The 22786-nt window shown below is 40.9% G+C and overlaps 1 protein-coding gene across 4 annotated transcripts in view; it reads right to left on the bottom strand.

Moving 5' to 3' along the window:
* PDE7B (phosphodiesterase 7B) overlaps positions 1–22786 on the bottom strand; it is a 359981-nt gene that overhangs the window by 6293 nt on the left and 330902 nt on the right. For all 4 annotated transcript variants that reach the window (XM_060419706.1, XM_004011365.5, XM_004011366.4 and 1 more), the window contains 4 exons: positions 12789–12880; positions 9649–9793; positions 7620–7716; positions 2003–2083 (listed from right to left, as the gene is read on the bottom strand). In XM_060419706.1, the coding sequence (XP_060275689.1) occupies positions 2003–2083; positions 7620–7716; positions 9649–9793; positions 12789–12880 (415 nt within the window). The remainder of the gene's footprint in view (positions 1–2002; positions 2084–7619; positions 7717–9648; positions 9794–12788; positions 12881–22786) is intronic.

Raw genomic sequence — 22786 nt, 5'->3', positions numbered from 1 at the left:
TGATGGGAGTGGGGAAGAAGGTGGGTGAGGGGTGGATATTAAATCCTTGTTTCACTTGGGTAAATATGAATTACTTAAAAAGAGAATCAGAGAGAAGCCTGAGATGGCACTCAGGAAATCCTCATTGTGAATTGGGAAAAGAAAAAGAGAGGACATTTTCAGTCCCAAGGGAATCAGGACAGAGGAACTACCTGCATTATTCACACCCACTGGAAAAATATTTGTTTGGGAGGCTGGAGCCCACAGCTCCCATTAGACTCTGTTCATCTATCTGGGTTTTTCTAGTTTAGCCTGATATGCCCCTGCACACCACACTTCCCAGCCTTGAACCTACCGAGCTAGGAGATGTGGAATGGAGACAGAAAGATTTATCTGCTGAGGGTTGTTTTATAATTACTCTTCCTGTTTATTACTGGTGTGCTGGTATAGCATCCATGGGATTTTCCTATGCACTCAATCCTCATCCCATTTTAAAAACAGGTATCTATGGTAACCACATTTTCCTGAGCTGAAAATCAGGACATATGATCTGACAAAATAAGTGTGTTCTCATGACAACAAGAGAATAGAATCTCCGAAATCAAGTCTGTCTTCCAAATCCAGGTTGTGTGCTTAACAATGTGAGTGCTTTTCCCTGGGGGCTGAAAATGTCTTTAACAGGTGCCTGGCAAATTCCTGTCTAACCAGAGTTTAACAAACTGGGTCCCGGGATTAGGATTTGGGTCAGGGTCTATTTCCTTTGAATCGCATCTGCAGAATTTCCAACCAGATACAGCATTAGATCCAAGGAGGCTGAGATTGTATTTCTGTTGATACTGCTGCCCTTCGCCCTCCCCAGCAATTCTGTAGCTTTCTCTGCTCTGGATTCTTCCTGGGTTCTGCTTTTTATAACAACACCCCTCTCCCCCTTTTCAGGTGAAGGAATCAGTTTAATTGTAAACAAAACATAACAATATTAAGGGCAATTGGGAAAAAAATTATCAATAATTTCAGTGTTCCAACATATCTATTTTAATATTTGCATATTCCCTTCAGATTTTTAAAAACTGGATTAATTTTGTTCCTATTTCCTTAGGTTGACTTTGCGACTCTTTTGTGAGACTATGGATTCAATTTGACCCTCAGTAATTGGAAGCATATCATTCTAACTGCCTGGTTTTCTCAGTTTTCAGCTGATCTTTTTGGGTGGCCCATGCCCTCCCAATCTCCAGGCATTGAGCCTTGAGCCTTGCAAAGGTTTGCTGCACTCTTAAGGCAGTTCTGTCTGAACTGTCTTAAGGCAGTTAAGAAAAACTTAAACTGGTACATGTCAGGGCTATAGTTGAAGTAAAAGAGTTCAAGTTCTGAGTTTGGTTTTAACTGGAAGAAACTGCAAGGAAAAGAAAGACTTGCTTTAAATGTAGATGGAATTGGTAGAGTGTTTAAAGAAGTGAGAGAAACGAATAGTTATTTTAAAGGAATTAGCGTTATAGTTTAACACTTTATTGAAATTGACACTTGAGAGTGTGGCCATAAGAGAACAAGACTGAAAATAACATATTGAAGTGAAGAAGCATGGGACCCCACGTCACATGTGTTTCTGGGCCTGAGTCTGGGGACCCAGCCTTTGGAATTATGCACTGAGGATGAAGGGTAGTGATCAAAATGGAAGGGTCCAAAACTATAGATTTTCCACGTTTCAAGGCCTAAAGAGAGTGTGAGCTAATCTGAACTTCAGCAGCCAATAATTGATTCTTGTTACTTTCCTTCATTTGGTTTCTAAACAACAAAGTTAATATAAGTTGTGTATTAAGGGTCTATAACAAAGACTTTACCCTATGTTTCATCTCAATTGATAATTATTTAGTAGATAGGTCATGACTAGAGTGTTTATTTGGATTCAGTTATTCAAAGGGGCATTGATTAGTTCGGATCTTTCAAAAGCTGTGTGTAGACCTTCTTTGTGACTCTTGGCCGAGGTGCCAAAATTATTCATTTAAAATTACAATTGAGTTCAACTCACCAATTTGTATACTAGGGATTGAATCTTTCTGTTGATTGCAAAGAGGACTGATTTCCAGTTCAAATTTCTGTTCAAGATCACCTAAGAAGAAAGAAGAAGAAACACATTGGTAATGTAGAATTTGAAATTTTTAATGGTCTAGTTGGAAGGAGTTACCTGGGAATTACTGTTTCTTGCCTTGTTGTTAGGAATGCTCTAGCAATGACTGACTCTGCCCTGCTCTGGTAATTTCTGTGAAAATTTAAAATATCAGAGTATCAACGATCATTTACAATAGGCTCATTGTTAATAGGTACACTCTGGGATTAGAATAAACTTTTGAATAAAACTTTATAAAAACAGGAAAATGAATGGCCAATTTCCTAATATGAGATGGAAATTCTGGTTTGAAGTTACAGATTAAGAAAACAGGTTTTATGTTTTTCCCTCCTTTCACTCTGTCTAACCCTTATCTGGTTTCACCTGAACAACCAGGAATAATAAGTAGGCAGGAAACAAGGAAGAGGAACTATTAATAGAAAGATCTCATATGAGAGTATCTCTAGAGCTACAAAATTAATCAAAATACGGGTCTGATTCTTTCATTCTGACTCCTTAGAATTTTACTTAGTATAACTAAAAGTTAAATGAAGTATAAAGGTCAGGATGATCTTTTTTTAAAGAAAACTTTATATTTTTTACTGGGATAGAGCCGATTAGCAATGTTGTGATAGTTTCAGATGAACAGTGGAGGGGCTCAGTCATACACATACATGTAAGGATGATCTTTCTTTTTAATGCCTCTGTCAGCTAGAAAACCAAAGGAGAAATACATCATGCAAAGCTTTATCAAAATACTTTATCGATTCTTCCTGAAGGTGAAAAATTGTGGGTAATTCTCTCATTGGGAAAAACAATCTGGTTAATCAGTAGAGAAGCTGATTCTTAGAACCACCAGCTGAATTCACAGCTGTGAATGCACCCCTCTAAACTAGAGGAGAAAGACACATATATTTATACCATGTTTACTGTGTGTCAGGCACAGTTCTAAGCATTTCACCTATTTAATTAATGTAATCCTCGTAACAAGCTCAATATAACCCCCCTTTTACAAGATGTGGCAATTGAAATGAGGCATAGAGAAGTCTGTTAAGTCCTTCTGCCAGTGAGGAGGGGAGCCTAAATTCTAATGCTGGAAGTCTGGCTTCAGAAGGTCTCACTTAGCCACGGAGCTACAGTCTTTTGAGATGCCACATTTCCGTCATTGTCTCTGACTGTAGCCACGGCTCCCATGGTCTCCAGCGCCATGGCGATTCTCAAAACCGATGTGAGGAAATCACTCTGGCTTAATCTGAGGGGTTTAGGGAAGCCAGGTGATAACGGCCTTGAGAGGACAGGTATGACACCATTTAATATCAAAATGAATTCTCCTCAAGTTGATTTCACTCCTTCCCTCCTGAGCTCCATTCATAGGGATTTTTCAGTCAAGCATGACACTTGGAGGGAAGTTTCTCTTCCTTCTACCCTCTGTATTGAGGCAGCAAATCTCGTTTATTTCTCTGTTGAAATATCTCTTTTCCCTGGTTTCATTCTAGTCTGGCTTCTTTCTTTTTTCAAATTGAAGAATAGTTGATTTACAATATTAAATGAGTTACAGGTATACAACGTAATGATTCAATAATTTCATAGATTATATCCCATTTAAAGTTATTATAAAGTATTGGCTATTTCCTATGTTGTACATTACATTGCGGTATCTTATTTACTTCATACTTAGTAGTTTTTAACCTCCTGATCCCCTACTACTGTCTTGCCCCTTCCTCTTCCCTCTCCCAGCTGGTAGCCTCTAGTTCTCTGTATCTGTGAAACTGTTTCTCTTCTCTTTTTTATTTTCATTCACTTGTTTTATTTTTTAGATTTTATATATAAATGAAAACATACAGTATTTATCTCTTCCTGTTTGACTTATTTCACTAAGCATGGCACCCTCCAGGTTTATCCATGTTTTCACAAATGCAAAAACTTCATTCTTTTTTATGACTGAGTGGTATTCCACTGTGGACTTCTCTGGTGGTTCAAAGAGAAAGAATCCACCTGCCAAGGCAGGAGATGTGGGTTTGACCCCTGGGTCAGGAAGATCCTCTGGAGAAGGAAGGGGCAATCCACTCCAGTATTCTTGCCTGGGAAATTCCTGGCAGGCTACAGCCCATTGAGTTGCAAAGAGTCAGACACGACTTAGGGACTAAACAACAACAACTCAAGTATTCCATTATATATATATATGTGTGTGTGTGTGTGTGTGTGTGTGTGTGTGTGTATGTGTATATATATACATATATGTATATATGTGTGTGTGTATATATATATATATATATATATATATATATATATATATATGGGCTTCCCTGGTAGCTCAGTGGTAAAGAATCTGTCTGCAATGAAGGAGATTCGGGTTTGATCCCTGGGTCAGGAAGATCCCCTGGAGGAGGGCATATCGATCCACTCTAGTATTCTTGCCTGGAGAATCCCATGGACAGAGGAACCTGGTGGGCTACGGTCCATAGCGTTGCAAAGAGTTGGACACGACTGAAGCAATTGAAAATGCACACACACATACATATACATATCTCACATCTTCGTCTGGTTTCTTAAAAGCTCATTCTTATTTTCTGCTTCTTAGCTAGTTTCTTTATTATTTCTTCTGCTTCAACTACATATGTTGCCCTAATTGCACTTTCTAAGATGACTCTCATTGTCATTGTCTCCACTTCAGCCTCAACAGGGGCTCAACAGATCCTCTTATTCTTACCTTCTCTGGAACCAAACTGGTCTATAAGGCATGGGGATGGTCCCTTCCCCACGCCTCTTCCCATTTCCACTCCTCTCTATCCAGCTCAGTGGGATTTTCTGCAATGATGGTTATATTCTCTCTGCTGCCCACTATAGTAGCCCCTTGAAATAAGACTAATAAAACTGAGGAACTAAATTTTACATTTAATCAAATTAATTTAAATTTAATGGCCATGTGTGCTTTGTGTCTGTCCTACTGGACAGTGACGTCACTACACATCCTTTAATGCCCAGCTCAGATTCTACCATCCTTAGCACTAGATTTTCTCCTGTGACCTCCACCATGAAAGGATTTTCTTCCAGTTGGATCATTTATTCTTTTAACTATTTCAACGGATTTATAAAGCACTATATATTTCAGACACTTTGTTAATCAGTGTAGAAAATACAGTGAGGAAAATTGCAGTTTCTCTCCTCCAGGAACTTTACTAATTAGTATTTTGAGCTTGTGAGACATTAACTTTAATTCTTTGTCTCCTTCAGGACACCCCCAATGGAGCTTTGCACATAGGAATATCACAGCTTTGCTGAGGATTAGACAAGGCTGGAAACAGATGTTCAATGAAAACTTCTGGGTATCTTGGTTGACTGAGAAGATACCAATATGTTGTTACCATAGGACAGAAATGCTACTCTTTTTGAGTCATTGAGAGGAAGAGGATGAATGATGTTTGAGTTCTAATATCTGTTCTGAGAAGTTAATACTGTCTCCCTAATTCATGCAATCACCTTTCTTTCTCTCTCTGTCCTCATCCTTGGTTTTTGGGCTTTTCCTTTGCTCAACGTCACGAATCATCAAAGATATTTTTGCAGGAATTGTTAGCAGTCTGTGGAAACCCAAATCCTAAATGGAAAGCTGGAAGAAGATTAATCAAAATGATACAAATAGTGCTTTATAGAATTTCTAAAAAACAATTCAGTATGGAGGACAAGTAGTTTGGATAACCAGAGAGTCTAGTCTTCTCTTAAATAAGCCGAACTTCTGCTAGATCATATGGCTATTAATTAAAAAGGACCGGACACACCATCTGTACTTTCTTTTCTCTAACAGGAGACATGATATGGAGCAAAGTATATGAAAGCTTGCCCTTAGAGATCTGAGTCACAAATATTCTAGGTTGTTCTATCTTATAATGCTACTTGTTGTTGTTTAGTCACTAAGTCGTGTCCAACTCTTTGCAAGCCCATGGACTGTAGCCTGCCAGGCTCCTGTGTCCTTGGAATTTTCCAGGCAAGAATACTGGAGTGGGTTGCCATTTCTTTCTCCAGGCAATCTTCCTGACCCAGGGATGGAACCTACGTCCCCTGCCTTGGCAGGCTGGTTCTTTACTACTGAGCCACCAGGGAACCCCTATAGTGCTGTACATGTGTATTATTATGAGGACAAATTTTTGCAAAGGCATCTTACAGATTACCTTTATTGGTTGATTCCATTTACTCCACTTAGCTAAAACAACTTTGATTTGCCAGCTCTGTATGCCTTGCCATCTGCCCAAGAAACATGATCCCTGCCCCAAGCAGCTCATAATCCAGAGAGTATAAGATAAGTAAATGAAAGGGTTAAACTCCAATCAGTGTCAACAAGAACACATGATTGAGTCAAAACCAAGAGCAACAAGGTGGCATCTTTTCTCTGTCCCATTGTTTGATATCCAAGGATGAAGATCCTAGCCCTTCTCTCATTGGGCTATTTCAATATTTTCTATATTTTATAGTAAAGTATTTATCTTATCTAATCTAACCTCCCTTCTCTAAGTTCATCATATTTCCTTTTGTTTTTCCCTCAGTGGTGATCTTATAACATGGGCAACTAGAAGTGACCTTTTTTGATTACTAACCACTCACATTCATTTGAAGTGAAACTGGACAGAATGGATGCTACATGAGTGCTTTTACCCAAGGGCAAGAGATGGGGAGCAGAGCCTTCTGGCCCCATGTGAACCCAATCTGCTCTGTTTTGTCTTCTGTCTTAGAGACCATCTCAATGTCTTTGACTCATCTTTCTACTGAGGCGTCTCCAAAAGGCTCACTGTTGCTACTTGACCTCCCCACAGAGCTCGTATGTGGGACACTTCAGGCTTTATTTGTTCTCAGCCTCTCAGACCTGAGCCTGTCACTAACATCAGGGCACTGTTGTGCCTGAAAAAACATCCTGAGCACTGAAACCAGGCCTGAAGAAACAAGCTGTATTTAAAGGCCAAGATCCCACCCAACGTCCAGATTCTGCTGCTAATTCATTGCCTTACTTCTGAATGAGGTTAACCTCTTAAAAATTATACCCTAACTTGGGACCATTTGTCTTTTCACAATATATATACACGAGAGGATGAACTCTGACTAAATATGCTCTATGTCTTTATTCACTTTAAGAAAACAAGGGAGAGAAATACAAAAAAAGTCCAAGTCCTTCTGTCAGAGTGGAAAACATTGACCCCAAATGGCATTTAGCTTTTAAGCCATGCTCAGCTCATTAACATGAAGGTCAGAGTAAAAGTCAAACTGTCCTCTTATACCCACAGAGAAAAACCATGAAAATTATCTATATCCCTCTATTGCTCATGTTACTGTACCTCATTACTACCTGTTTCCATAGTAAGTCAACTTATTTATTTTTAAATTATTTCCAAAAAGGGCCAGATGGTGTGCAAAAGGTTTAAAGAGAAAAGTGGGGATAATATGAGTTGATGAAACAACAATGATGATGGACAATCCATTTCCTGTTTTATTAGGATAAATGCCCAAAAGGAGAGGGGGGTGATGAACACTCAGCAATTGGATCCCTACTAACCTTGCCTGTAGAATTCTTCGCAGACCCTTTCACTCCATTGTTTGCTCATCTCCCAGATTCTACAAGGATTGCAAATGTCAGCACACTTCAAGGCAATCTGAGAAATGACAGGGCAGGGAGAGACAGTCAAAGGACGATCCTTGAGCAGCAAATGTACCCCAAGCCCAAGGGCAGTCAGACCTGCCCTTCGACCTCACGGTACCAAGCCCATATTTACAGAGGCCTCTCTGATGTGCCTCTTCAGGAAACAGCACTTATTCACCACTGCACAAAACCTTCATTCAGAACTCCCACTTTATAGCAGTGAGAAGGAGAGAAGAGTCACCGTCCAAGGACATGGGGCTTCCTGGAGGGGACCTGGAGAGGGCAGGCCAAGGAAAGCCGTGGCCTGGCTCCTTCTGTTGCTCCACCCCTCCTGGGCGGGGCGGCCACAGGGCCCCCAACCAGGCTCGAGTGAGATCACTGGGACCTCACCTCACAGTGACCACGTTGGCCGACTGCACACATCACTTATACCATGTGTGTTTGCATTTATATGGCCGTATCCGTATGTGTCGGCAAGCTCAGACTGCCAGCCAGGGAGCTAAGCCATATCAAGCCCAGGAGAGTTTGCTTGCCAGAGATGAGTCTGGGCCTTCTTGGCTTGCCTCATACAGTTCTGCATCTGGGATGCCAGCTTTTGTCAGGGATGCTGACCCTCGGAGGGGTCCCTTGAATTTCCAAAGAAGCAGGTTCTCCCTCTTAACAAACAATTGCTGAGAAACCACCGCCTAGATGGGCTTCTGATGGTGTACCCTCCATCAGCAAGATCTGCTGGTTTTGACCTAGTACTTTGGGATCATAGAACTGCTAGCAGTTTTGAGGGCTGGGAGAGCCTGGGTCATATTAAGCTGCAAACTTGGTTGGCTCTTTATTTCCAGGTTAATGGGGGCACCAGTACTTGTTAGAGGAGGTCGGGGCAGAAGCCCCCTCCATTTTCTGCCCTTTAGGGATTAATGGGTGTTAGTGAGCTTTCCTTTTGGAATGCAAGTGTCCAGGCCAAATCTTTCAGCTACTCAAAAGACTTGAATCTCTAAAATCAGATGTCAGTGGTACCCAGGGGCTAGAAGTCTACTTTGGGAAGAAAGAAGGAGGGAGATTCAGTTTTACAGCTGGGAGGGGGGAATTTCTTGAAAAGGATAGAGCAGTTGGATAACTTCAGAAGGCAGCCTGAAGGCATGGAAGGGAAAAGACTGTATAGTTTAGTCTCCCACTTGCCATTTCCCTGGTTAAAGCTGGTCTATCTAGATGCATCCAGGATCCAATCAGTCAGTCCTTTGTGCCAAAAGGAAAGAAGGAAGATGAGAGAAAATGGAAGATCAAGCAAAAGGCTCTGGTTTGGATACCAGGTCAGACTTCTGCTTCCAAGATGCACTTCACAAATGGCTTCTTGCCATGGAAGGAAGCAGAAAGTGCTGCGCTCGATATGATTCCGTTCATTCAATTAAACAAAATCATTTATTTATTGGTACCTGATAATGGTAAGACTAGGTAAATATTTTTGAGCTTCAGATGAATAAATGAGTTTAGGTTGTAAAAAGAAGCAAGATTTAATAGGCTTGAGGTAAAGGAAAGATACTCATTTCTCAATTTTTGTTAGTACTATAGTTAACATAATATACTTTTGTATTAAAGGAATAGTTTTAGACATTGCAAAAGTATGATAGTGATCAACATTATATCAAGCCACAAAATGTGGTAAATTCTTGCTGCATGCAACTACTAAGGGGGGCTGCTTTGTGGTGAAGCAGATACCAAACAAGGAAAAATGAGATATTATCAACCTACTGACATGAAACCCAGATTTTTTTTTACTTGCTTGGAAACCACTTAAAAATTTCATGTGTCTCAAGGTTTTTAATAAACTAGGTCACTGCTCTAGCTTATACCATGGGGGATACTCCTTCTCAGATGTGCTAAAATGATTGATTGTATCCTTAGTGTTTTATAGCAAGGATAATGATGTCTTATTGTTGTTGTTGTGGTTTACCTGAAGCATAAAGTGCCTGTCGTGTACATCCTCCAGTCTTAGGTCTTTATTGTGGAGGTGAGCTTTCAATCTGGTCAAAAATTCATTCTGTCTGTTGATGTCTGTTGCCAAGATCAAGGAGCCCAGCTGCTGTTCAATATCCTGTCTGCATCCACAAGAATGAAAGAGAAAACACACACACAAAGCAAATCCCTTTGAGCAGAGTGGTTGATTCTTTCATCATCAGGTGGCTTGTTTCCTTATTTCTGCCTCTGATACTGTTTATTACACAGAGTCCTGGTCCCTTGCAGCCTGTGTGATTCTCTCACCCACCATCATTCTGTCCTTGGGTGGGAGGTATGCCAAGGACTGAACAGAGTGATTGAAACCTTGGGTGAACAAAGTTGGGGCAGTTTATCCATTCCCACAGCTCCTATGGGTGGCAAGATTGGAAGCCAACTAGAAATGTGTGCTTGAAGGAGGTCACAAAGACTCACAGAATCACTGGCATTTGGATTGTGCTTTTGAATAGCGCTCACACCAACTCAAACCTTAAGACTTGCATGGGGAGAGAAGGGGTATAATAATAGTCATGAAGCCAATAATAGTGACCGTTCTTATGGAGTGGAAAGATCCCTCAAGGGAGCAAAATGGATAGGCTGGAAAGAGATACTGGAACTTACAAAAGAGTCACAGTAGATTAAGGTACCATTAAAAAGCAGTGTTCAAGCAATATATTGGTCAATGAATGGTATACAGACAATGGGATGTTTTGGAAAAGTAAACCAAATTAGGGCTTTCCTCATAGATGGAAAGTAACCAATGGGAGGAAAATCCGTATCTATTTTTAAAATTCACCTTTAAAAGTGAAGTATGTTTAGATAGAGTGCACAGAACATACACAAACAGTTTAAGGGATAAATTACAAAATAAATATCTTACAATCAATGCCTAGGTCAAGATCTGCCAGGTCAAGATCGTTGCCTGCCAGTACTCCAGAAAGTCCTCACTGTGTCTCTCATCCAAACCCACTTCCCCTCAACCCCTGAAGCAACTACTATCTTGACTTTTGTTTTAATAATTTCCCTGCTATTGATAATTTTACCATCTATGCATGCATGCCTAAATATTATGGTTTAACTTTAACTGCTTGTTCACTTTAAGTTATGTGGTAAGTATCAGTTTGTGACTTGCTTTTTTTAGCTTAATATATTTTTGAAGGTCAGTTAAGTTGATGTGTGAGCTGTTGTTCATCCATTTTCATGGTTAGATCATATGCCAGTGTAGGACTGTACTTCAATGTATTTATCTGTTCTACTTTTGATGATTACTTGAGTAGTTTCTAGTTTTTGACTACTATGAAGAAAATGACACAATAAATACCATTACATACCTCCAATTATACATTTGTAAATTTTCTCTAGGGACTATGTCCAGGAATAAAATTATTGGATCACAGAGTACGTTCATCTTCAATTTCTTAGATATTGCTGATTATTTTCAAAACAGTTGTATAAATTTACATTCCAAGCAGTAATAGATGAGCTTCTCATTGCTTTATAGTCTTATCCTTTACATTTCTTTTTTTCTTTGCCAATTTGCCAATATCATGCAACTCATTGTCATTTTAATATGAATTGCCTTGATTACTAATGAGGTTGGACATATATTCATATGTTTATTGGTCATTTCTATTTCTTTTTTTGTGAAATTTGTTTTAGTCTTTACCTACTAGGGCATTACTGGGACAAATCTGGTTTGACAAAAGAACAAGTCATTTTGTTCTTTCCTGTCTCTTTCTCTTTCCTTCCCTTCTCCTTTTCTCTTTCTTTGGCTTCCTTGTCCTTCACCTCCTCATTTCTCCTCCAAACTTGATTTGTTACTCTAGACTTTAGTTCTTTTTGTACTCAACTCTTTCGATCTTTGTTTTCATAAAAGGCATGAATTTTTATTCCCTGTATGAGGATTGATTTTATTTGGTTCCAGTGGGTAAAGTGTTATCAGAATTGAAGTTCTTTCCACGAATTTCACATTCCTCTGGGTGCTAGGAAACAGCATAAATAGGAGCAGAGGGCCAGGGGTAAACCAGTGTGCCCAGAGCATCCTGCTGTTCGACCAGGAGACACCACGGGGCCCTTGACCTTGGTGCCCCTCTGGAAGATGGTACAGGAATCTATTTACTTGTTCCCACCTAGCTACTTTGGGTTCTGTGCATTAATGAAACAGATAGGAATTGGTGGTGGCCTTGGAAGACAGTTGCAGAGGCTAAATTAAGGCCAATATGGTGCAGCTGCAGTCTATGGGGTCGCGAAGAGTCGGACACGACTGAGCGACTTCACTTTGACTTTTCACTTTCATGCATTGGAGAAGGAAATGGCAACCCACTCCAGTGTTCTTGCCTAGAGAATCCCAGGGATGGGGGAGCCTGGTGGGCTGCCGTCTACGGGGTCGCACAGAGTTGGACACGACTGAAGCGACTTAGCAGCAGCAGCAGCATGGTGCAGCAGCTAAACTGAAGCCAGATGGAAATGAGGCCATGGTCTTAGATTTAGTAGACCTCAGCCTAAACATCCAGTCTAATAAATAGTGGACCAGGAAACTAGTATTTCCACTTCTGTTTTAAATGCAAGAAACATAGGTAAATTCCTGGTGGAAAAGAAATGGCTGGGGCCCATTCAGTCACTTAACAAAAGATGTTTAGAACAGAATTTCTGACTTCTCTTTTTACTAAGATTGGCAATGACAAAACACCCTTTATTGAACAAGGCTTCAGTCTCGCTTGGGAACTCCTGTGTTCCTTCTTGATAAATATTTATTATTTGGATCTACACTGGAGGACAATTTTGCTAACATAAAAGACAGGAGTTTGGCAAAGCACAGCACTGAGGCCAAAGAGTGTGAAAGCTGAGAACTGTTTATTATCTCTTTTCCTGACATCAGGTCCTACACTCTCCAGGCCCTTTCAGAGCTCACAGAGGGACTCTGGTTTCTGGGTTGCTGTAACTGACACCACATCTCCTCCGAGAGGCGACTAAGGGAGTGTGGGCCGGAAGCACTGCTGGCTGGCTCCCTGCCATTCACCCCGGGGGTCTCAAGCCCGAGAGCACACGGCTTATCTCTAATGTGTGGACATCGGTATGTTTCATCTCTAGGTCACTTACGTCATTTCCTTTGGCAAGTGAGCCAGAAGCCTTGATTCTCGAAGCATGCCGATTGTAGATCGCCAGTGGTGATTCTCCAGCACAGACATATTCTAGAAAGAAAGAAAATTAAAACTATAAACGGGGGAGAAGCCAGATACTGATCTCTCTTGCTGAACACAGCTTTGTGGAGGCCAATATTTTCCCTCCGGCCGGTTCATACCTGAGGACACAGAGGCAGAGCAGAAATGAAACACAAAACAACAGCAGGTCTATTCTCAAGGCTATAATAATCATGGGGGAGTGGCAAGACCCTGCTGCCCCTCCAGTGGAGGGCTGAATGAGGGTTTATTTCTAGCAGCCGCAGTCCTGCCTCTGCCCCTATTTTTGAAAACTCCTTCAGGTAATACTCATTGTAGAAGAAAGAAAGAGAGGCAGTAAAAATAGGTAGTAATGGATACCCTAGGGCTATGTGCATAATATAATCCAAAATCATACTACTCAACCAAACAGAGGCTGGCCTCACAGCCGCTGCTGTGATCTGTGCCCTGCCCATTATCAAAACTGGGAAGAACCCGTTGGGCAGCTGGTGGCATATGCAAACTCCTGAATCCCAGTGAACAGATTTGTGGTGATTGATTATTGTGGATACTAAAGTCTAAGAACCGCTGTCAATAATCTTTGTGACCAGTATAATGGCACTTAGCCCATTAAGTCTGGGTTTGAATCTACAGGTTGTTTTCTTCTTCAACTATCTTGATATTTCTTTCATTGTGAGAACCTCTATTATATTCAGTCTCTCTGTTGACCTTAAATATGCTGCTTGTCTGAACATTTGCTAACCATTTAAATAATGACTATTTATAACAACCTATTGTGTTCTATTCTAAATTAGCAAACAGTATGGCCTTACCACTGATTTCATTCACAGAGAATAAAACTCTTCTAGTCTCTAGGAAATCTTTTTCCTTTATTTTCTTATTTGTTTATTTATTCATCACTTCTTGGCCTTTAGACTAAGATTAAGAGTCTATTCATTCTTCACTTTCTTCCAAGTTTACATTTTTAAACATAAAAATATATAGGAAGATAACATTTATTAAAAGTGAAGTTAAGTTGCCAACATACAGAAACAACCTAAATGTTCATCAACAGATAAATGGATTAAGAAGATGTGGTATAATGGAATATTACTCAGCCATAAAAAAGAATGATGTTGTACCATTTGCAAGAAGATGGGTGGATCTGGAAGGCATTAAATGGCAACCCACTCCAGTACTCTTGCCTAGAGAATCCTATGGACATAGGAGCCTGGCAGACTACAGTCCATGGTATCACAAAAGTTGGACACAAATTAGTGACTAAACTATCCTAAGCAAAGGACTTCTGTGGTGGCTCGGAAGTAAAAAATCCACCCGCAATGCAGGAGACTTGGGGTTTGATCCCTGGGTTTGGAAGAGCCCCTGGAAATGGTAACCCACTCCAATATTCTTGCCTGGACAGAGAAGTCTGATGGACTTCTCATACAGTCCATGGGGTCACAAGAGTTGGACATGTTTTAGCAACTAAACCACCACCATTACCACCACCATCCTAAGTCCAATGAGACAAAGACAGATACTGTAAAATACCACTTATATGTGAAATCTAAAAAAATAACAACAAACTAATGAATAAAAAAATAAACAGACTCATAGGGAATAACCTAGTGGTTACCAATGAGAATAACCTAATGGTTACCATCAACAGATGGTCAACAACAAAATCAGATTGATGATATTCTTTGCAGCCAAAGATGGAGAAACTCTATACAGTCAGCAAAAACAAGACCAGGAGCTGACTGTGGCTCAGATCATGAATTCCTTATTGCCAAATTCAGACTTAAGTTGAAGAAAGTAGGGAAAACCACTAGACCATTCAGGTATGACCTAAATAAAATCCCTTATGATTATACAGTAAAAGTGAGAAATAGATTTAAGGGACTAGATCTGATAGAGTGCCTGATGAACTACAGACAGAGGTTCATGACATTGTATAGGAGGCAGGGATCAAGACCATCCCCGAGGAAAAGAAATGCAAAAAAGCAAAATGGTTGTCTGAGGAGGCCTTACAAATAGCTGTGAAAAGAAGAGTAGTGAAAAGCAAAGGAGAAAAGGAAAGATATACCCATTTGAATGCAGAATTCCAAAGAATAGCAAGGAGAGATAAAAAAGCCTTCCTCAGTGATCAGTGCTAAGAAATTGAGGAAAACAATAGAATGGGAAAGACTAGAGATCTCTTCAAGGAAATTAGAGATACCAAGGGAACATTTCATGTAAAGATGGGCTCAATAAAGGACAGAAATGGTAGGGACTTAACAGAAGCAGAAGATATTAAGAAGAGGTGGCAAGAATACACAGAAGAACTGTACAAAAAAGATCTTCACGACCCAGATAATCACGATGGTGTGATCACTCACATTCACCTAGAGCCAGACATCCTGGAATATGAAGTCAAGTGGGCCTTGGGAAGCATCACTACAAACAAAGCTAGTGGAGGTGATGGAATTCCAGTTGAGCTATTTCAAATCCTAAAAGATGATGCTGTGGAAGTGCTGCACTCAATATGCCAGCAAATTTGGAAAACTCAGCAGTGGCCACAGGACTGGAAAAGGTCAGTTTTCATTCCAATTCCAAAGAAAGGCAATGCCAAAGAATGCTCAAACTACCGCACAGTTGTACTCATCTCACATGCTAGTAAAGTAATGCTCAAAATTCTTCAAGCCAGGCTTCAGCAATACATGAACCGTGAACTTCCAGATGTTCAAGCTGGTTTTAGAAAAAGCAGAGGAACCAGAGATGAAATCACCATCTGCTGGAAAAAACATCAAAATATGATGCCAACATCATCGAAAAAGCAAGGCAATTCCAGAAAAACATCTATTTCTGCTTTATTGACTATGCCAAAGCCTTTGACTGGGTAGATCACAATAAACTGCAGAAAATTCTGAAAGAGATGGGAATACAGACCACCTGACCTGCCTCTTGAGAAATCTGTATGCAGGTCAGGAAGCAACAGTTAGAACTGGACATGGAACAACAGACTGGTTCCAAATAGGAAAAGGAGTAAGTCAAGGCTGTATATTGTCACCCTGCTTATTTAACTTCTATGCAGAGTACATCATGAGAAGTGCTGGACTGGAAGAAACACAAGCTGGAATCAAGATTGCCAGGAGAAATCTCAATAACCTCAGATATGCAGATGACACCGCCCTTATGGCAGAAAGTGAAGAAGAACTAAAGAGCCTCTTGAAGTGAAAGAGGAGAGTGAAAAAGTTGGCTTAAAACTTCACATTCAGAAAACAAAGATCATGGCATCTGGTCCCATCACTTCATGGCAAAAAGATGAGGAAACAGTGTCAGACTTTATTTTTCTGGGCTGCAAAATCACTGCAGATGGTGATTGCAGCCATGAAATTAAAAGACATTTGTTCCTGGGAAGGAAAGTTATGAACAACCCAGACAGCATATTAGAAAGCAGAGACATTACGTCACCAACAAAGGTCTATCTTGTCAAAGTTATGGTTTTTCCAGTGGTCATGTATGGATGTGAGAGTTGGATGATAAAGCTGAACACCGAAGAATTGATGCTTTTGAACTGTGGTGTTGGAGAAGACTCTTGAGAGTCCCTTGGACTGCAAAGAGATCCAACCAATCCATCCTAAAGAAAATCAGTCCTGAATATTCATTGGAAGGATTGATGTTGAAGCCGAAACTCCAATACTTGGGCACCTGATGTGAAGAGCTGACTCATTGGAAAAGACCCTGATGCTGGGAAAGATTGAAGGCGGGAGGAGAAGGGGCTGACAGAGGATGAGATGTTTGGATAGCATCACTGACTCAATGGACATGAGTTTGAGTAAACTCCGGGAGTTGGTGATGGACAGGGAGGCCTGGCCTGCTGCAGTCCATGGGGTTGCAAAAAGTCAGACACGACTGAGTGTCTGAACTGAACTGAACTACCAATGAGTAGAGGAAAGGGGAGGGGGCAACATAGGGAAAAGGGATTAAGAAGTAAAAACTATTATGTATAAAGTGAAAGTGAAAGCGAAGTCGCTCAGTCATGTCCGACTCTTTGCAACCCCATGGACTGCAGCCTACCAGGCTCCTCCCTCCATGGGATTCTCCTGGCAAGAGTACTGGAGTGGGTTGCCATTTCCTTCTCCAGGGGATCTTCCCAATTCAGGGATTGCACCCAGGTCTCCCGCATTCCAGGCAGAAGCTTTAACCTCTGAGCCACCAGGGAAGCCCTAAGCTACAAAGATAGCTTGTACAACACAGGGAATAGGGCCAATATTTTATAATAACTATAGATGAAATATAACCTTAAATTATGAATCAGTATGTTATATACCTGTGATATACAATATTGCTCATCAATTATACTTCATTTAAAAAAAGTTGGGGGGAGTAAAGGGACTTCTGTGTTGGTCCAGTGGTTAAGACTTTGCCTTCCAAAGTGGGGGGTGGAGATTCCATCTCTGGTTGGGGAGCTAAGGCCCCACGTGCCTTGCGACTAAAAAACCAAAACATAAAACAGAAGCATAATTGTAACACATTCAATAAAGACTTTAAAAATGAACCACATAAAAAAAAATCTTAAAAAGTAGCGGGCAATTGTGTGACTCTGCTTACATGAGATACAAGTCATCAAATGCATGGGGACAGAAAGAATGGCAGTTCCAGGGGCCTGAGGGACTAGGGAATTATTATTTACTGGGAGCAGAGTTTCAGTTTTGCAACATGAAAAGAATTCTAGAGAGTGATAGTGGTGATGACTGCACAATGCAAATGTCCTCGTACTACTGAAGTTGATACTGAAAGTGACAGTGAGGTCACTCAGTGGTGTCCGACCCTGCAATCCCATGGACTGTAGCCTGCAAGGCTCCTCTGTCCATGGGATTTCTTGGGCAAGAACACTGGAGTGAGTTGCCATTTCCTTCTCCAGGGGATCTTCCTGACCCAGGGATCAAACCCAGGTCTCTTGCACTGCAGGCGGAGTCCTTACCCTCTGAGCCTCAGGGAAGCCCTGAACTTAATACTGCTGTACACTAAAAAATGGTCAAGAGGGTAAATTTTATATTATGTGTATGTTGCCACAATTAAAAAAAAATGAGGGAAAAGGAGCAAGGAAAATAGTAGTGGAGAGTAAAGGAGGCTGGTCAGAGACTGAAAAGCATTTCATCATTTCATACTCCCACCCTTCTTGCCACTATATCTATATTATCCATGCAATGCTCAACTTTTTCAGTAAATGAGAAGAAAGAATCTCCCATGAGTGACACAATCCAGGGTCCATTAGGCAAAAACAAGTTCAAGAAAACTGCAACCATTCTTTGTTCTAAATCCAGACCATGATTTCTCTCCAGGACTTTGTAGACTGAATTGATGAGGTGAAGTCTTATTTTGACCCTTTGTATAGGTGGCTCTGTTGCTATTCATTTCTCTCCTTGCCAAGGAGTCATTATTCCTTACTCACCACTTGACCAGCTCCGAACCTGTGACAAGATTTTGTTACTTATCAACTGGTCTATTATCCCCTTTTGGGCATGAGCCAGACACAACAAAAGCCAATGTTTATGAGAAATATCATGCTAGACTAATTTGTTTTGATTGTAAAGATTTATGAGAGCAGAGAGTGATAGGTTAGTGTGATGTAAAAGATGTCCTATCCCTGACGTGACATTTAATTCATCACTTGTGAGTGCTCCCTTCAAGACTAATTCAAGAAGATGCGACATGAGTGCCCTCACGTGAGTTTTTCAAGAGGCCCAGAAAGCTGTAACGAGACTTAATGAAAAATGACGCCATATCCTTGTTGAGTGGAACAAAAGCATCTGGGGAATTGCCTCAGGCATTGTTATTTATGCCAGCCTGACTTAACATCTTCATTAATAATCTTCCTGAAGACAGAATAAAAAGGTGCTTGGGAGCTCTATTGGTGAAACCATATTTGGAGATGAGCACCAGGAAAATGGCAGGAAATGCAAGGGGCTTGGAAGCTGGCTCAGAATAAAAGAAAATAGTGCATGTATTACAAACATAATCTTTCAGGGAGCTGTCATTATAAATAAAAGTATGTTCTGGCCAGAACTGTGTTGGAGGTGAGGGTCCTCTAGTGGATTCCAGAGAAGAAGACAAGAAGGGCTGTATAGGGAGGGGGGATTAACATTTTTGAACCACACCTACTGTGTGCCTGGCATTTTACATGATCTCACTGAATTCTCACATAACTGTCTACCATTTTAATCATTAACCCACAGATAATAAAACCCAGTCTAGACAGCATATTAAAAAGCAGAGACATTACTTTGTCAACAAAGGTCCGTCTAGTCAAGGCTATGGTTTTTCCAGTGGTCATGTATGGATGTGAGAGCTGGATTATAAAGAAAGCTGAGTGCTGAAGAATTGATGCTTTTGAACTGTGGTGTTGGAGAAGACTCTTGAGAGTCCCTTGGACTGCAAGGAGATCCAACCAGTCCATCCTAAAGGAGATCAGTCCTGGTTGTTCATTGGAAGGACTGATGTTGAAGCTGAAACTCCAATACTTTGGCCATCTGATGCAAAGAGCTGACTCATTTGAAAAGACCCTGATGCTGGGAAAGATTGAGGGCAGGAGGAGAAGGGGATGACGGAGGATGAGATGGTTGGATGGCATCACTGACTCAATGGACATGGGTTTGGATGGACTCCGGGAGTTGGTGATGGACAGGGAGGACTGGTGTCCTAAGGTTCATGGGGTCACAAAGAGTCGGACACGACTGAGCGACTGAACTGAACTGAACTGAATAAAAGTTTCTCTGAGAGCTTACACAATTAGTGAGTAGCTGAGAAAGACCTTAAACCCAGCTGTGCCAGGCTTCAAGACCTAAACTGCATACCCCCACTTGCTGCCTTGCCAGAGTTACCTCTGCTTGGCTACATCCAAGTATTCAGAGGCTTGACATTTATAAACTGAGGAGTGCCTGCTGTTATACTTAATTTTCCCCCCAATCATCTACAGTTGCTGTTTTCAAAGAGTATGGTTGGGGACTTCCCTGGCAGTCCAGGGGCTGAGACTCTGTGCTTCCAATGGTTAGGGAATTAAGATCTCACATGCCATGTGGCATGGTCCTCTCCTGAAAAATGATCTTTTTGATCTATGGGTGATTGTTTTACTTAGATGTTAGTTTGTAAATCCACACTAGAATTCTTGCAACATACCCCCAAACTGGTGTCATTTCAAAAAATCATATAGATTGAATATGCTATAGGTTGAGTAGATTTAGATAGTCCTGGGGGAGAATTAATCATTCAGCCACTCTCAGCCCTCACATCTGAACAGTCTCTGAGTCCTGTTGATTCTTCCATCATGGTGTCACTTATACCCATCCCTTGCTTTTACCAAAGTGACCCTATTTTAGTGCTTTATTTTCCTTAATTCTCCTTTCTTCTATCCACCCTCCCCACAACTTCCACAATGTGAGTTATTTGACAAAAGTTTCTACCATCTCCCTAATCATTGGTTGAAATATAGACTAGTGGTTTTTGAGCAGCTACTCATATGCCAGGTGCTATGGTGGGCACTGGGGGTCCAAGAATGAATAAGACAATACTGCTGCTTTCAAAGAGCTCACCTAACTTCTCTCCTGCTCCCTCTAGCAGGAGAGAGCTGGCACAGTGCGACTGTGCCTTCTCCCATGCCCTGCTCCAAACCCTACAATGGTTTCCTATTGGATAAGTTAGGCTTAATTCCTTAGCTCGGCATTCAGTGCTTTCTAAAAATTGTCCCAACTATCATTTTGTTTCTACATGTTTGAGATAATTGAATACCATTACCTCTTCTTTCCTGTAGAGGTCTTATCGTTCAAATAAATTATACCATAGTAATAAAATGATAACTTATTATTGACAAAATTATTAAATTATTAACATATGAAAATGTCCTTTCCTTTTGCCACTTTCATCCCTTTGAAGGTGGTTTGTTTTCCTCAAACTCCTTTTCCTCTGTGTTTCCTGATCAAACTAAAACCTGTCTTCCAAAGTTCAACTCAAATACTCGATCCACAAAGCCACCTGGAATCATCCAGCTAAAGAAGAACCTGGCTCTCTTCTGAGTCTTATAGCTCTCTCTCAGCATTCCTCAAGTCCAGAGGCCAGCTAGACTAAGTCCCACTGATGTGTGTGACAGCTGTGTGTGTACTTCTTGTTCTTACTAGATTACAAGCTACATGTCAGCAGGAAGCCTGTCTCATTCTTGCCATATCCACTCAACTCTATGCCTTGCACCAAGAAAGTACTTTCTATTAATTTGCTAAATAAATAGCTGAACAAATTACTTGATTTCATTGCACAAGTATACTGAAAACTCATTATGTTCCTAGCACTGTAATATGTGCTTAGAATATACCAGTGAAGAGAAGAGACAAAGAACTAGAGGTAGCAGGGATGGGGAGAGATAGATAATAAACAATAAACATAAGAAATGCTTGGGAAAAAGTATAGCATCCAGAAGACAGCAGATGTATGGAAAGAGGGAAAAGTAGAGCAGAATAGTGGGAATTTGAGTCTTGGGGGTGGGGTAGGGAAGGGAAAGTGGTGAGAGATGAGATTAGGGCAAAGACTTGAAGCTAGCCATGCTGAAGAAGAAACTGTTCTGGAGAAAACAATTAAAGTAAAGGCCCCAAAGAGGGAGCACACAGCCGCGAGGGCCATGTGCCGTGAGGAAGGGGACATGTCAGGCCTAGGAGTTAGAGAGGTAATGAGAGACCAGATCACATGCGGCCTTGTGGCCATTATAACGATTCTGATTTTCACTCTGGGAGAAACATGGATCCAGGGCAGCAGTTTGGGAGGAATGAAATTATATGACTTTAAATAAGATCACTTTGGTTGCTATGTTGAGAATAGAGTCTGGGAGGGGATAAGAATAGAAAGGGGTGTGTGTGGGAGGGAGGGAGCAGTTATCCAGGCAAAAGTTGATAGAGGCTTGAACAAGGAAGGTGGAAGTGGGGAGAGTGGTTGATTTCTGTACCTGCTAGGAGGACTCAGTGTTTCTGGCCTGAACAACTGGAAGGAAGGTGTTGCCGTTACCTGAGATGGGAAAGCTGCAAGTGGAGAAGGTTAAGAGGAGTCTCATGGCTGTCTAGAATAAAGACAACATTTTCCAACTTCCTTACAATTAGGCAGGATCATTTGGCTAAATTCTGACCCATTAAGTGTAAACGGAAATACTGTATGGAATATTCAAGTAAGTTGTTTTAAAGCGAACAGTTTCAACTGGGAGAGGCTTCTTTTGCTTTATCCCTTTCTTTTTTCTCACTGTTTGGAATGTGGCAAGAATGGCTAGAGCTCCAGCAGCTATCTTGGGCAATGAAGACAAATGTCACACCCCAGTGATAGAAGACTAAAGACTAAAAGGATGTTGGGTCCCTCATTCTTAACTTTGTGATGCCACCATGACTGCCCTGGACTGTCAACCTCCAAACCTCTTTTATGAAGGATAGAAATAAACATCTACCCTTGTTTAATAAGTCACTAACATACCTCATTATTTAAAATTACTTTATTATCATCCACATCATCCCCAAAGAGTTGAGAGAATAATGCTGGGTATTTGCATAAGAATTTTAATAAAGGACTTTATAATTCTAAAAAGGAGTGAGCAAAATGACCTTCGTAAAGTCAGAAATGCATGTGTATATGCACATGTCCACATACACAGACACACACCCAAACACACACACACACAGACTTCTTATTTCTGAGATCAATTGTTGCCATCTACTAGGAAAGACTCCCTGGTTCTCCAAACAGAACTGATAGGTCCCTCTTCTAGCTCCTCATTCCCAACCCAAGCTTCTATTGGAATATCCAAAACACCTTATAACAACTTTGCTCATGGGCCTTGCTCCTGTGTGTCTATGTGCTAAGTTGCTTTATCATGTCCGAGTCTTTGCAACTCTATGGACAGTAGCCCGCCAGGCTACTCTGTCCATGGGA

This window comes from Ovis aries, chromosome 8, assembly GCF_016772045.2.
Source record: "Ovis aries strain OAR_USU_Benz2616 breed Rambouillet chromosome 8, ARS-UI_Ramb_v3.0, whole genome shotgun sequence".
Classification (NCBI taxonomy): domain Eukaryota; kingdom Metazoa; phylum Chordata; class Mammalia; order Artiodactyla; family Bovidae; genus Ovis; species Ovis aries.
The sequence above is the reverse complement of the archived record's forward strand: the minus strand, read 5'-3'. Positions and strand labels throughout refer to the sequence as shown.